Source organism: Trachurus trachurus (genome assembly GCF_905171665.1).
Source record: "Trachurus trachurus genome assembly, chromosome: 12".
In the NCBI taxonomy this organism is placed as follows: domain Eukaryota; kingdom Metazoa; phylum Chordata; class Actinopteri; order Carangiformes; family Carangidae; genus Trachurus; species Trachurus trachurus.
The window spans coordinates 23,513,933-23,527,589 of NC_139908.1; the positions used below are offsets into that span (position 1 = coordinate 23,513,933).

General features: G+C 43.3%; 2 protein-coding genes across 2 annotated transcripts; one reads left to right on the top strand and one right to left on the bottom strand.

Moving 5' to 3' along the window:
- Positions 1–757: 757 nt before the first annotated feature.
- On the bottom strand, positions 758–8,810 carry zfand5b (zinc finger, AN1-type domain 5b). Its single transcript, XM_083983723.1, has 6 exons — positions 8,585–8,810; positions 5,377–5,561; positions 5,095–5,236; positions 4,055–4,158; positions 3,542–3,670; positions 758–2,505 (listed from the first exon to the last, which is right to left on the bottom strand). Exons 2-6 carry the CDS (start codon positions 5,531–5,533, stop codon positions 2,357–2,359), a joined length of 681 nt encoding a protein of 226 aa, XP_083839849.1. The 5' UTR covers positions 5,534–5,561; positions 8,585–8,810; the 3' UTR covers positions 758–2,356.
- Positions 8,811–10,293: 1,483 nt separating this feature from the next.
- Positions 10,294–13,377, top strand: ccnb1 (cyclin B1). The gene is made up of 9 exons (XM_083983921.1): positions 10,294–10,358; positions 10,610–10,744; positions 11,103–11,219; positions 11,327–11,542; positions 11,629–11,787; positions 11,889–12,125; positions 12,218–12,358; positions 12,537–12,647; positions 12,794–13,377. Exons 1-9 carry the CDS (start codon positions 10,338–10,340, stop codon positions 12,896–12,898), a joined length of 1,242 nt encoding a protein of 413 aa, XP_083840047.1. The 5' UTR covers positions 10,294–10,337; the 3' UTR covers positions 12,899–13,377.
- The last annotated feature ends 280 nt before the right edge of the window (positions 13,378–13,657 follow it).

A 13,657-nucleotide genomic window follows, 5' to 3' on the forward strand; every position in this document is an offset into this window, starting at 1 on the left:
CGCTGCAGCAGATCCTGTTTCCCCTGCGGAGACAAGAGTCACATGGAGGCACGGCGCTGTGGCAGAGGAGCTGACACACAGCAGCCTGTAAATGTCAGCTGGGTGTTGTGCTCAACATCAGAACCTGTTCAGGACACACAGGGTTTCTGTATCATTACAAACTGTAGCTGTATCATATGATTACCAAGGTGCTGTGTTACTATCAACTATGTAAACCAGCTTTATATAGAAGACTTTAAAGGGATAGTTCAACATTTTGGCAAAAATAATCCCTATAGTCATAGCAGTAGGTTCGTTATCTTTATTTGTCGGTGTAAGCTATTTTTAGAGCGGCAGAGCAGAGCCGTAAGCTGCTCAGAGCTACGCTACGGAGGGGGCTAATGGGAATTCTTGGTTTCCCTCATCAAACTCATCAAATGCACAATCCAACAACTCCAAAACGCTCTCGTGGACAAATTGTGACCTGCACATTCACCACGCTATAAGATAATAATGTAACGTGACGAGACGGTGCCGTTTTAAAGGTAAATTCAAGCAAAACCGCTGATGCGCGTTGCCTTCAGGGACAGTTGGGTGGTGAATGTGCAGGTCACAACTTGTCCACCAGAGCGTTTTGAAGTTGTTGGATCTGCACCGACAAATAAAGGTAACGACCCTACTCTATAGCGATTATGGCAATGGGCCAATTTGCCAAAAATGTTGAACTATTCCTTTAAAGTTCAGACCAGACAGTTCGAATGAAGAGTCCTGATTCTATAGTTTTGAACATAATTTATTTACATCATACAATTTATTCTGTATTATTGGAAGATTACGCGCACTGCAGTATATAAATAAAGATGTTTGTACAAACTTGCATAACTAAAGGGTAAAAAACAAAAACAAACATGAAGCAGCCAGACCAAAAATCATCAAAAACGGAAAATTATTAATAACCTACGCTCACTGGTCTCACTAGTCACCGCGGCACACAACAACTTCCAGCCTCATACCATAACTCACACACCAGCCAACCACATCTACTCCCACAGACACACACACCTGTGTTCGATACACGCGTGTGCAGCAGACGGAACGAAACACTCCCGATGTTGTGAATTTGTCAGCTCACATTAAAAACAGAACGAAAAACATTCAAGTGAAATAAAAGATGAAAATATTAGTGGAGCTAAACCCTTGGAAAGGCAAAAAAACAAAACAAGTGTAGGCTACTTGTCATACAACAACACACAGCATACAAACCACTTTTCAGGAAACACACAAACAAGGGGGGGGGAACAAAAAACAAAAACAGGGAACGTCACAGTCAGGTGACATGTCTCGTCATGTGACTTCAGTGGATGGTTTTAAAGACCTAAGAAGCACAAGTCCACGTGTCTGTCCTCCAGATCCCGGACACGGGGCGAGTCACAGCATTCAGTCCGAGATCAGCGGGAGAAAAAAGAAGTACACTGTCAAACTACATTGTGTTCCTAGTACTCACAGCAGGAGGGAAGGAATACGAGCCAGCAAGAAAAAGGGCCTGCGACAGAGTCTCTTTCTCAAAGTCCTTTTTTTAAGTAACACGTCTGAGCCGCGTGTTGCAGGCGGAGGAGGGTGGGGGTGGGGGTGGGGGGGGCCAGAGTGGATGAGATTCTGGCGGCACAGAGAAGCATTTCAGGTTCATGATAACTTACCGGGAACTCGCTGGGACGCAAAGTCTGAGTCTAAAACTGAATCTGAGTTTAGTGGGAGGCCAAAAACAGAGAGAGAGAGAGAGAGAGAGAGAGAGAGAGAAAGAGACAGAGAGAAAGAGAGAGAGAGAGATATCCATTTTGCTACTCAAGCCAGCAGAGAGCAAGCACGGCTGAGATGTTGCCGTCAGCAAACAGCAGTAACAGTCTGAGTCCAAAACGACGGCCCCCGAAATATCTGAGCGGCAGAGTTCAGTGATCTCAGGAGGATCACCACAGACTGGACATCCATCCACAGCGTTTTTTAAAGGGGTGGCAGGGGGGGGCAATGACAACCTTCCTCAGTCACTTCCCATAATATCACCCCCCCCCCCCCCCCCCCCACACCAACCAACCCCATGCCCAGTCCTCAGATAACACCATTGGCTTGTTTCGGTACAACCCTCGAAAATAAGTGTTAGACTCACACCCAAACAAGAACAAAGCAGAAAAATACACATGAACTTTTCATGCACTGGGCGGGGGGAGGGGAGGGGGGAAACAATGTCCTGAATGTGTTAACAAACCAGAAAAAGAAAAAACAGGATCCTTCTCAGAGAAGGTTTGGGCTCAAGTCTATTGTTTTTTGTTTTCACTCCGATCGCTCTGGTCGCTCCCAGGATTCAAAGTCAAACCGAGAGTCTTCATATTCTCTGGATCTTGTCGGCGACGACCACGGGGTTCTCTTTGCGGATCTTGGCAGCAGCTTCGGCTTTGTAGTCGTACGGACAGTTGTGCTTGTCGGAGTAGCGGTGGATTCCGCAGAACAGGTTCCCACAGCGGCAGTCGAAACCTGGAATGCCGGGGCAAAGGGACAGAAGGAGTCGGATCAATAACAAGAACTCACGACGACAGCCAAACATCCCTCGACACAGACACATGTTCATGATCTTAACGTTTTTGTTGAATTTTGAGTTGTTTTGCTCTTGTAAATGAATTTATAAATGTTGCTTTGTATTTTGTTGATGTAATCAAGGTTGTAGATGAGGGTGTAGGTGACTGGAAGATTCTTTGAATTTAAGGTAGGGGCAGACAAATTATTATATGCTTCTTACTGCTCTTTTCCAAGCATGAAAAGTGTTGATTCAAATGTTGATTCAAATGTATTTCAGAAGGAAGAAAGAAAGAAAGAAAGAAAGAAAGAAAGAAAGAAAGAAAGAAAGAAAGAAAGAAAGAAAGAAAGAAAGAAAGAAAGAAAGAAAGAAAGAAAGAAAGACTCATCACCACCAGATTGAACAGTGACTGGTCAGAGCAGGTGAGGACACAGGTCTTCTTCTGGAGGATGGAACCGGCTATAACCGGCTGTAATGAATCACTGCTCCCGGTAGGATAGCCCACTACTTAGAAAATGACTGACTCATGCAGGAGCAGATCAACACTCAGATATGAGATGAACCGTTCCCACATCTGTCTGTGCCTCTCCCCGTTTCAGCTCTTTACTGCTGATGCATTTTCACATTAAGCTGCAGCAGATTGTAATGAAGACTGCTGATGCTTTATTTTGTTTTGTTTAGTCCACTATTCACATTGTGTTGTGGCTGAGAAGAGTTTTCTGCGTGACAGCTCTGCTCTGACCAGACTCCACTGGTCTATTCAGCGAGAATTGCTGCCACTTCACCCGGAGCCGTCTCATTATCCAAGAAGAGAAACTGTTCCAATGTCGTAGCATAACAATGACCCGCATTGTGAATAAGAAATTCAATTCATTTCAATTCAAGAAAGCAGCTTTAGTTGTCAGCTTGTAGCCACGGGGGGAAAAAATAAAGCTAGAGGAACATGAACAAACTGTTTCTAATCACATTAAAACCAAGTATGGTGTTGTTTCTCACCTGTAAGGCCGACCTTCTTGCGGCACATAAAGCAGCGATGCTTCTTGGGCTTTGGGGGCTCTGGGTTTTTGGACTCTTCACTGCCAGCAGTGGAGGGATGGGAGGCTGAGACTGTGGGCTGAGTCACCACTGAAGACACAAGACAACACCTCGCTCAGGAAAGTATCTCAACTCACCTACACATTAGTTGGTGCATTATCTTCATTTGAAAAGAGCGTTTCTTGGACAACGAAGCCTCTGGGTTCAATTTTAACATTAAAAGTTCATGCACTCTGCTCACTGATTTACAGCTGAGCGTAACGTGCCGCAGAATGAACCAAATTTTGACTGTCTCATGATAATAAATAAATAAATTGCCTGAGTATAATGAACATCTTTCTGACAGTGAAAACAAAAGTGAAACATATTGTAAGGAACATAGTTTCCTCTAGCACTGTTGCATTGGCCAACACTAGACTGCACTCTTTGTGTGTTTCCCCTGAGATAAGTGACTGGTCCATGTGTGGCACCCACCGGGCTCTGTGAGCTCTACTTTACTCCCCGAGGCTCCTTTCTCTTCAGAGGAGAGACTCATCTCAGTCATCTGTTGTGTTACAGAAATGGCCGTCGAAACCCCACTGTGGACCAAGACAAAGAGAATAAAATAAGTAAGACACTGCATACTGCAGGACGAGTAGATGAATTCAGTGACCATATTCATTATATGTGCAGCTTTTACGACCTCAAGGGACGCCATATTGAGTGTCAAGTAAATATATGTTGCTTCAGGATTAAATGGTGCCTTGAAGGGGTCGTGTCCATTTTGGCAAATTGGCCCATTGCCATAATCCCTTTAGTTTTAGGAGTAGGTTCATTACCTTTAATTGTCGGTGCAAGCTATTTTCAGATTGGCGGAGCAGAGAAGTGAGCTGCTCAGAGCTACGCTACGGAGGCTAATGGATTTTTTTGGTTTCCCTCATCAACCTCATCAAATACACAATCCAACAACTCAAACGCTCTTGTGGACAAGTTGTGACCTGCACATTCACCACGCTATGAGATAATAACAGAACGTTACGAGATGGAGTTGTTTTAAAGGTAAATTCATGTAAAACCGCTGATGCACGTTCCTGTCGGAGGCTGTTTTTCATCAAGCAGTCTCTGCATTTGCCTCGAAACAAAAAACAACTCTGTCTCATAACTTTCCATTATTATCTCATAGCGTGGTGAATGTGCAGGTCACAACTTGTCCACAAGAGCGTTTTGGAGTTGTTGGATTGTGTATTTGATGAGTTTGATGAGGGAAACCAAGAAATCCCATTAGCCTCCGTAGCGTAGCTCTGAGCAGCTCGCGGCTCTGCTCCACCGTTCTAAAAACAGCTTGCACCAACAATTAAAGGTAACGAACCTACGGTACTCCTAAAACTATATGGATTATGGCAATGGGCCAATTTGCCAAAGTGTTGAACTATCCCTTTAAACTATTTAAAAGGTGGGCTATTGTGCACTCAAACCTGTGACCTAAGGCTTCGTCTAAATAAAACTATAGTGTGGCCCTGGTGGATCCTCCTCACCTGAGAGCCTCGGCAGCGGAGGCTGCGGCCGCGGCCTCGGCTGCCTCCTCTGCAGCGGCGACCGCAGCAGCTGCAGCATTATTCAAGGTAGCTTCTAACCTCTGGATGGCCGAGGCCTCAGCTGTGGAGCCGCTGCTGCTGCCTGAGGGAGAGAAAAATTTTGCCACGTTAGTCTGACACTTGAGACAAAAGAAGCACAGCTGCGGATGGGAGTTTGCTCCAATGTGCACGCTGTGTCGCAAAAAACAAACAAAACACTGTTACAAACGCAGCGGTTCTTACCCATAGCACTCAAAGAACCGACTCCTCCATTGTTCTGTCTTGACAGGTGCTCCTTGTGGCACACAGAGCACATGCCATTAGTCCTAGGGTTGCCATAGAAGCCACAGCCAGTGGCACAGAGCATAGGTACTGGGCTCTGATTGGTCTCCTGAGCCATTGCGATGTCTGCTGCCTGGTGCGCTGACCTGGAGACATAAACAAAGACATACAGTGAAATGGTTAGTGTTTGTTTTTGTGCAGCCACTGGAAAATAAATCAGACCTGAGGCTCCAGAATTAATTAGTTTTGCTGAGTTGGGCACAGAGACACGTCATCCCCAAAAGGCCACTGAGAGGTAAAGGGAGTGCAAGAATTCATCAGACAAAGATGCCACTTCAGATTCTCGTTAAGATTTGCTGCTTTTTTTCATAAACACAATTTGGATTCTGAGCGTTTACCATATAAAACCTAAAACATTCCTGTGCCGCACTTAAAATGCACCGGTGATGTTTTGACACTAAGCATCATCTGAAATCCAGGCTGCTCCTCTATTGTGATTTGGTAAACTCAAATGGATAACAGCCAGCAGCCACAGTAAATATTGATTGTGTGTTTGGATGAATCTGCAGAATGAAAAATCCAAACAATCCTCTGCAACTCAATGCACAATAAAAATGATCCATAATGTGAATGAGCACTGCATGAGTCTTTGTGCTAAATGATGCTCTGACCCATCACGGGGCCCTGCAGAGAGCATCAGGCTGTGCCGTCATTAACACAGGGTCATTTCACCTCTGGCTGGGGTCTGTCTGCTTTACCCAAATCACACTCACCTCTGGTTCAACTCCACTCCACACTCCCATCACACACTTATTCAACAGAGGGTTGCAATTATTAATGGGTTTAACAAGAGCTCATTATCACTCAGAGCCATTAACACATGCTCACATCTGACTTTGGCTTGTTCAGCTGCCAGGCTACTTAATGTAATTAACACAACATTATAATCTCATTTGGACACACTCGTCAAGCTACGGTGTGAAAGGGACCGACAATAACTGATCAGAGCTGACAGAAGACAGACACTCACGTCTTCAGAAAGCCAGAGTTGGCCTCCTTTGGTTTGACTGATAAAGCCTGTGAGATATTGTTTAAGGCTGGAGTAGATATAAAGTGGTCCTTGAGTTGAGATGAATTAATCAAACAAATTGTAGACTGGATTTAACTCCTGTTGGGCTGCTGCTGTTTAAACATCTAGCACCTGTGAACCATGGCTTAAATTGTTAAAAAAAAAAAAAAAAAAAAATTTTTTATATGCATCTAAGATAGATACATAGATTAAAAATGCATCATTTTAGTATAAGTGCTGAAAATCAGCAAGTATAATTTTCTTTAGCCATTGTGATATCAGTATATCTTTTCTATAAAAGCTTCTGCACACATATTTTTATGTTAAACACAGGTCTACAAACCAAAAGGCCCATTTACAATTAACATAAGATTGCTGATCATTCCTATTCAAGTTCTCTTTTGTGCAACCCAAGTTGGGCAAGCATGCATTTGCACCAGTCTAATGAGATATATTTCAAAGGAAGTGGTGAGGATATAATTCAAGAAGACAGAGGCCGTTTACACTAATTGTTAAAACGTGGGGGAAGCGAAGAAAAAAAAGGAAGTATTCACATCACCAAGTTCTGGTTTCTTTTGAACTGCCTCAGACACTTCCTCCTCTCCCCCACAGTGTCATCACCACACCAGGGCAATCTGCACCTTCACGTGTGTGTGCCTGCAGACTGCAGAGCTCCAGGCTCACATGGACCTGTGTATGGTGGCTTTCCTCTGTCACAGGAGTGCAATGTGACACTGATCTCCAAAGGCACACACACACACACACACTCACGAGTTACCTCAATACAGTAAGGCTGTGAACACATCTATTTTTAGACAACCTCGAGAGACCAGCAGTCAGTCAGAGCTGGCATCGTGCCAAGATTTGTATCCTCGTCAGCGTAGGCTTCCCTTTGAAGTTATCACCAGTTTTCTTACCCAATAAAAGAAACGATGTTATCAAGATAGCGGCTGCGACCGAGTGGGCACGAAAGATGTCTACGTAGATTGTGACATCGACACAAAACTCAGCACAACACCTGTAGATCACGTTTACCACCGAGACAAAGATAAGACTCACTCCCTGTACTCGACGGGTGCCTTGTCGTGTGGCAAGCTAATCACCATCCGATGATCGATAGCATACAGAGACGAATCTTTAGTTAGATGTCGTCAGTGGAGGCATAAACTGTCAGTATCCTTTACACAGACTGATGTCCTCCTTGGTAGCTTCCTGGCAAACAAACACCGGGCCACAGCCGTGTCACTTCTACAAATCCACTGAGTCATGCTAGCAGGCTAATAGCTGCTGCTAGCGTTTTCCTACTCAAAACCAGCGTAGTTATCAGCCTTGTTAGCGCGGATACTATCCCCTTTCAGACGCACAGTAAATGTTTACAGCTTTAAAAAAACACACGCAACTTATGTAAAGATAAACACTTTGGCGTAATGGTCCAGTTGTCTGTAATGCTAACAGCTACTAGCCACAACAACCGTGTAAAGCAGATTCTCGTGATCTCGCTAATGTTAGCATGCTAGGTGCCTTTGCTTTGTCTGTTCTTTGTTTTTGTTCCCACTGTAGACCAAGTGCCTGTGCTGACATTAACTCGAAATGAACCGTCTTTACCGCTGTTATTATAGTAATTGGGTGGGTGAATTAAAAACAGCTAAGAAGGTACGAGAAAATACGAGTTAGCCTAATGAGAAATCATGAAACAGCCAACAAGATAGTTGATGCTGCTGCTGGTGCTAGCAGATTAACAATAGTCACAGTGCAAACACACATTGTTTTTTTTAGTTTTGGTCGTTGTTGAAAAACATTGACATTTCAAAAGTTAGATTCAGTAGCGAGGACTTGTAACATGTCAAAGTTGTGTTTTATTCACGACCTCACAGATGGATGAGAAAAGTTTTCAGCTACACGTGCTAATCAAACCAAACATCTCTGAAATTCGGTCGATTTACGTAAATCATATCTAAATATTCAAGTCTAATCACAAGGGGGAAAGTGACTTAAAGACTGTCCACGTTAACGCTGTTGTTTTGCTGTTTATCTAAAAAGAAAAAAAACTTCCCCATCACCCCTCTTGAGCTAGCTCGATGTTTCTCCTGAAGAACTCACCTTCTGAGTCAGAGGAGCGTTTCTTTTCTTGAAACCTCTCGGGCCGACGGGATAACTCGGTGAACCTCGGGTGGAGCTGACTAACTAGGGCCGTCTAGGTCGTCTGTGCCTTTCTTTTCTGTCTTCTTTCACAAACGCAGGCTCCCACTCCACCCGGGAGTATTGCTGACTGGTTTAGTTGACGTCCTCTGTAGCTGATTTGTGGTGGCATCTGTTTTGTTTTACGTGGTGCGTTTGCGTCCTCTCTCTTTCCGGTGGACGTCACGGAAACTGTGATCCTGTGATTGGAAGGCAGGGGTGTTGGAGTAAAGCCATGAAAGATTTCAGGGTGTTACAGAACATTTAACCCCGATGTTTCTTCTACCTGGTAGACAGACAGTAGTTTCGATCCTGATATGTTTATGTATTTTTTATACAGTCTATGGTTTATGTAGAAATCAATGAACATGAACATGAAAAGGGGCGGAGCAGTCTGGCTGTACATTCACGAAAACAAGCTGGGGGAGATACGGCGCATTCAATGTTTATCGTAAGCTTAAGTTCACTGCAGCTCAGCGGCTTTCACTAAAGGTCTCTCTACCCTCTTATTTGTTCTGTAACATACAAATACGAATAAAATGACTTTATTAATTTCCAAAGGGAAATTCAAGGGCTGGATTTCTTGTCTGGAAGGCAGAGAACAGGTAAACTATAAAATCCATCATTTTCATGTTGTGGAACTGCTCTGATGATACCAAATCTGATTTGGTGTTTATTTTTGCTAACTTTTTTGTCATGTTTATTTTTAGGGGGACAGACACATCACGTGGGCTGATGCCACATACCACTACATTTATAGAGCTTGTGTGCAATACCCATCAAGGGCCTGCATGTGCACAAATACACAAAACAGCACATACAATTAAATTATCATAAAACCAATAAAAAGCATCAGATGATCACATGATCACATAACTGATCACAAAGCAACTTTAAAATGAAAAGTCAGTAATTTGAAGAGCTAATGTCTTTCATGTTCTGTGTCCAAAGATACTACTTTATTGAAGAACATTTGATGATAGACATCCAATAGCAGCATAGGAAAACAAGCTGACATCTATAACATTCAACAAGTGTCTCATCAAGTTAAAAGAGAAACTGTAGCAAACTTTTTTTTAAATGAGATATTATAATATTTTTAAAACAAACAAAAACATTCAAGTGTTTAGTAAGGTGCAGTGACAGTGTGAAAGACATTATACATATAAAAAGGCCATGTTAGTTCATAGGAAATGCATATAAGTTCATTAACAAGGGGGAAAAAATAGTAAAGGTAGGCCTATTGTGTGTTCGATTGATTAATGCGGATTATTTATTAGTATAATACAGGTAACGCAACATATCTAATTCATTAAACTTTCTACTTTTGGTTTTGTTTGTTTGCTTTTAGTGTGTAAATATATTTTATACACGAACATTTTAAATCCGTTCAAAAAGCATTTAAATCCTATGAAGTGTGTTTAGGTCATAACAGGAAACGGAAGAAAAAAAAGAAAAGGAAAAAGGATCCCACGCCACGTGACCACTAGTTGTCTGGGGAACGCATTTGAAACACATGCGCTCGACCAATCAGGTGCTCGGAGTATTCGAGACGCAGCCAATCAGCGTGTAGCGGGCGAGGATTTAAACCAGGACGCTGAATCTCAAAACTACTCTCCGCATCCGTAGTCATTACAAGTCCCTGTCCTTTCGTTGAAGCAGCGAACATTTCGAAATGGCTCTTCGAGTAACCAGAGTAAGTTTTTTTTTTTCTTTTAGTATTTCTTGGTTTCTTCCTAATATACAGATACATTTAAAAGAAACGTTGCATTATTGCGTTTTAGGTTTTTACATGCATGCACTGTAAAATGCCCTCGTGCGTCGCAGGCATTAGAGTCTGCCCTTGTCTCTTAATGATGAGAATTCGACGAAATACACATTAACCCTTCATAATTCTACAATATTCAACATGTTTTGTTTTGTCTTTTTACTTTTGCTTTTCTGCAGAACCGTTTGGCTACTGCCAGGGCCGACCTCGGTGGCAAGGCCTGCTCGGTGACCGGGCCCGCACTGAAGACACGAGCGGCCCTTGGCGAGATTGGCAACATCGCAGTTAACGCTAACAAAGAAGCACAGAAAAAGGTACGAGTGTGAATTATGGAACGAGAGTCTTCTGTGCTCTTTCTGCAAAGGATGGGCGAGTCTGTGCGTTTGGTGGGGCGCCACTGCTCAACACAAAGGCATTGTATCTTAAACCATGCTTTAGCCTACATTTTAATAGATTTTGCATGCAGATGTAGTCTTTTAATGTGGGCTATCTGAATGTTGTGGGGGTTTCCCTGTATCATTAGAAAGATCAGTGGATTAGCTGCTGTGGTCTTCAGATAAAGTGGGAACAAAATGGTGTTATCAGCTCGCCTCAGTTATATTATTTATATATTTATAAAAAAGTTGGTTACTATAATGTAAAGCCTTCACTGATCCCTCTTTCTGTTTTTAGAATGTCAAGACAGAGGCAACCAAGAAGACCAAAGTCACCAAAGTTGAAAAGGCACCAGCTGTTGAACAGCCCAAACCAAAAACTGAAGTTCCTGTTGAACCTAAGCCTGAGGTGAAGGTGAGTTACCTGCCCACAGCTATCTGGCTATTAAAACACAAATGTCTGTTGGGTGTGGTGCCTGTTTGTTTGAACTCATGTTTGGACCCCCCACCCCCCTGTCTCAGGCTGTTCCTGAAATACCGTCTCAGGCTGTTCCTGAAGTACCAGCATCCCCTACACCAATGGAGACTTCTGGCTGTGAGCCTGCTGACCTCTGCCAGGCATTCTCAGATGTTATGCTTCATACTGCTATCAGGGATGTGGATGCAGATGACTACGACAATCCCATGCTCTGCAGCGAATATGTGAAACAGATCTACAAGTATCTCAGACAGCTTGAGGCAAGCAGTTTTTTAAAATAAATATTCAGAGGTTTTACCCATTTATCCCATCTCTGGGTTTAATCCAGTTTTTATATTCTCTGCAGGTTGAGCAGAATGTCAAACCCAGCTACCTGCAGGGTCAGGAGGTGACTGGGAACATGCGAGCCATTCTCATTGACTGGCTCGTGCAAGTGAGTCTGAAGTTTCGTCTACTGCAGGAAACGATGTACATGACCGTGGGAATCATCGATCGCTTTCTTCAGGTGTGTAACTTCTATATTTAACCTGGATCATTCTGTCACATGTGCCCCTGCCTTATTAATTGACACATGTTTCTTAAATGCACTTGTTGCTTCGCCAACAGGACCACCCAGTCCCCAAGAAGCAGCTGCAGCTGGTCGGCGTGACTGCCATGTTCCTTGCTTCCAAATACGAGGAGATGTATCCACCAGAGATCTCAGACTTTGCCTATGTGACGGACAGGGCATACACCACAGCCCAGATCAGAGAAATGGAGATGAGCATCCTGCGGGCGCTCAAATTCCAGCTGGGCCGCCCTCTTCCCCTGCAGTTCCTCAGGAGGGCCTCAAAGATCTATGAGGTACTGATGTCTTGGTACAGCAGAAATTACACTAGTAACAGTGTAGAAATTATGTAGAAATGTACTTGATGCCAACATCTGTCTTACCTCAGGTGACTGCTGAGCAGCACACCCTGGCAAAATACCTCCTGGAGCTCACCATGGTCGACTATGAGATGGCTCACTTCCCACCTTCCATGGTGGCTTGTGCTGCTTTGGCTCTCACCCTCAAGATCCTGGATGCTGGAGAGTGGGTGCGTGGTGGTTTTTAGAAACGGTCACAACTGAATCTCAAAACTTGTCTAGATGTTAAATATCAATGCTGGTGCATTTTGCAGAAGCTAATGCTAAGCTACCTGAGTCTGCCTCTTGGGTCTTATCTTCAGGGGAAATAAGACCTGTTGACTTGACCATGTTTCTCAAATCCCTCAGGATGTGACGCTGCAGCACTACATGGAGTACACAGCAGAGAGTTTGATTCCTGTCATGGCACACATCGCCAAGAATGTTGTGAAAGTGAACGAGGGGTTGACCAAGCACATGGTAAGTACTAACAATCGTCACAAGATTTCACTAAAGCAGCTGCACAGCAACCGTATTGCCCATTTGGATTAAACAAATCTGTAAACTCTCAGCCACAAGTTGCATAATTGAGCCGTAATCATCAGCTTTTGTGCCCTTTGTTTCAGGCCATTAAGGGCAAATACTCGACTTCCAAGCAGATGAGGATTGCCACCATCTCACAGCTCAAATCATCAGTTGTGAAGGACTTTGCGAAGCAGGTCACCCAGTGAGATGACTGAATGTGTTTTTTTAGCACCATGTGCTGATTTTGTACAGTTGTAACTTAAACTTTTAACGTGACTGAATATAGCACGTGAGGGGACCATGTTTTGCATGTTTTAACTGAGATCATGCACATTTTCACTGACCGTTCTCCAAGCATGCAACAAGTTTAATTCCTTGGGTTTTCAATCTACTGACAGAACATGGTTCATTTGACAGTGGCCATGACATCTTTACACCACATGACTCAAGTCAGCCACCTGAGACTGTAATGCTACCGACTCACTATTTTCACTCTTTGTACAACATGGATGATTCATGCACTACTTATTGTTCGCAGAAAGTCTTCATGTGGTGTAGCTAAAACACAATTGGACAGTTCTGCACTCTAAATTTGCAACACAGTATGACCGTTCCCATTTTTGTAAAGTTATTTTTATAGCTTAATCCTTACTGAATCTAAAACTTGTTGCATGCTTTCAGAATGATCAGCCATGTAAAGGTCCAGTGGGCAGGTGGAGCCCTTTCCAGCCTTTTTTAATATTTTAATGTGTGAAATGTACAGCAATACTTTAAATTTTACATTCTTAAATGTCTTGTTCTTAAAGTGTCTATTAAATGGTTTTGACCAGATGTTTGCCTCCTTGCAATACTTTGTCCTTACCACTAGAGACTGCTGTAAGACTGAAGTTGCTTGCCACTGTAACTTGCAGTCCTGTTGCCTTAGTCAGCCTGTACCTCAATGTTTACAATTGCATTGCCCTGGG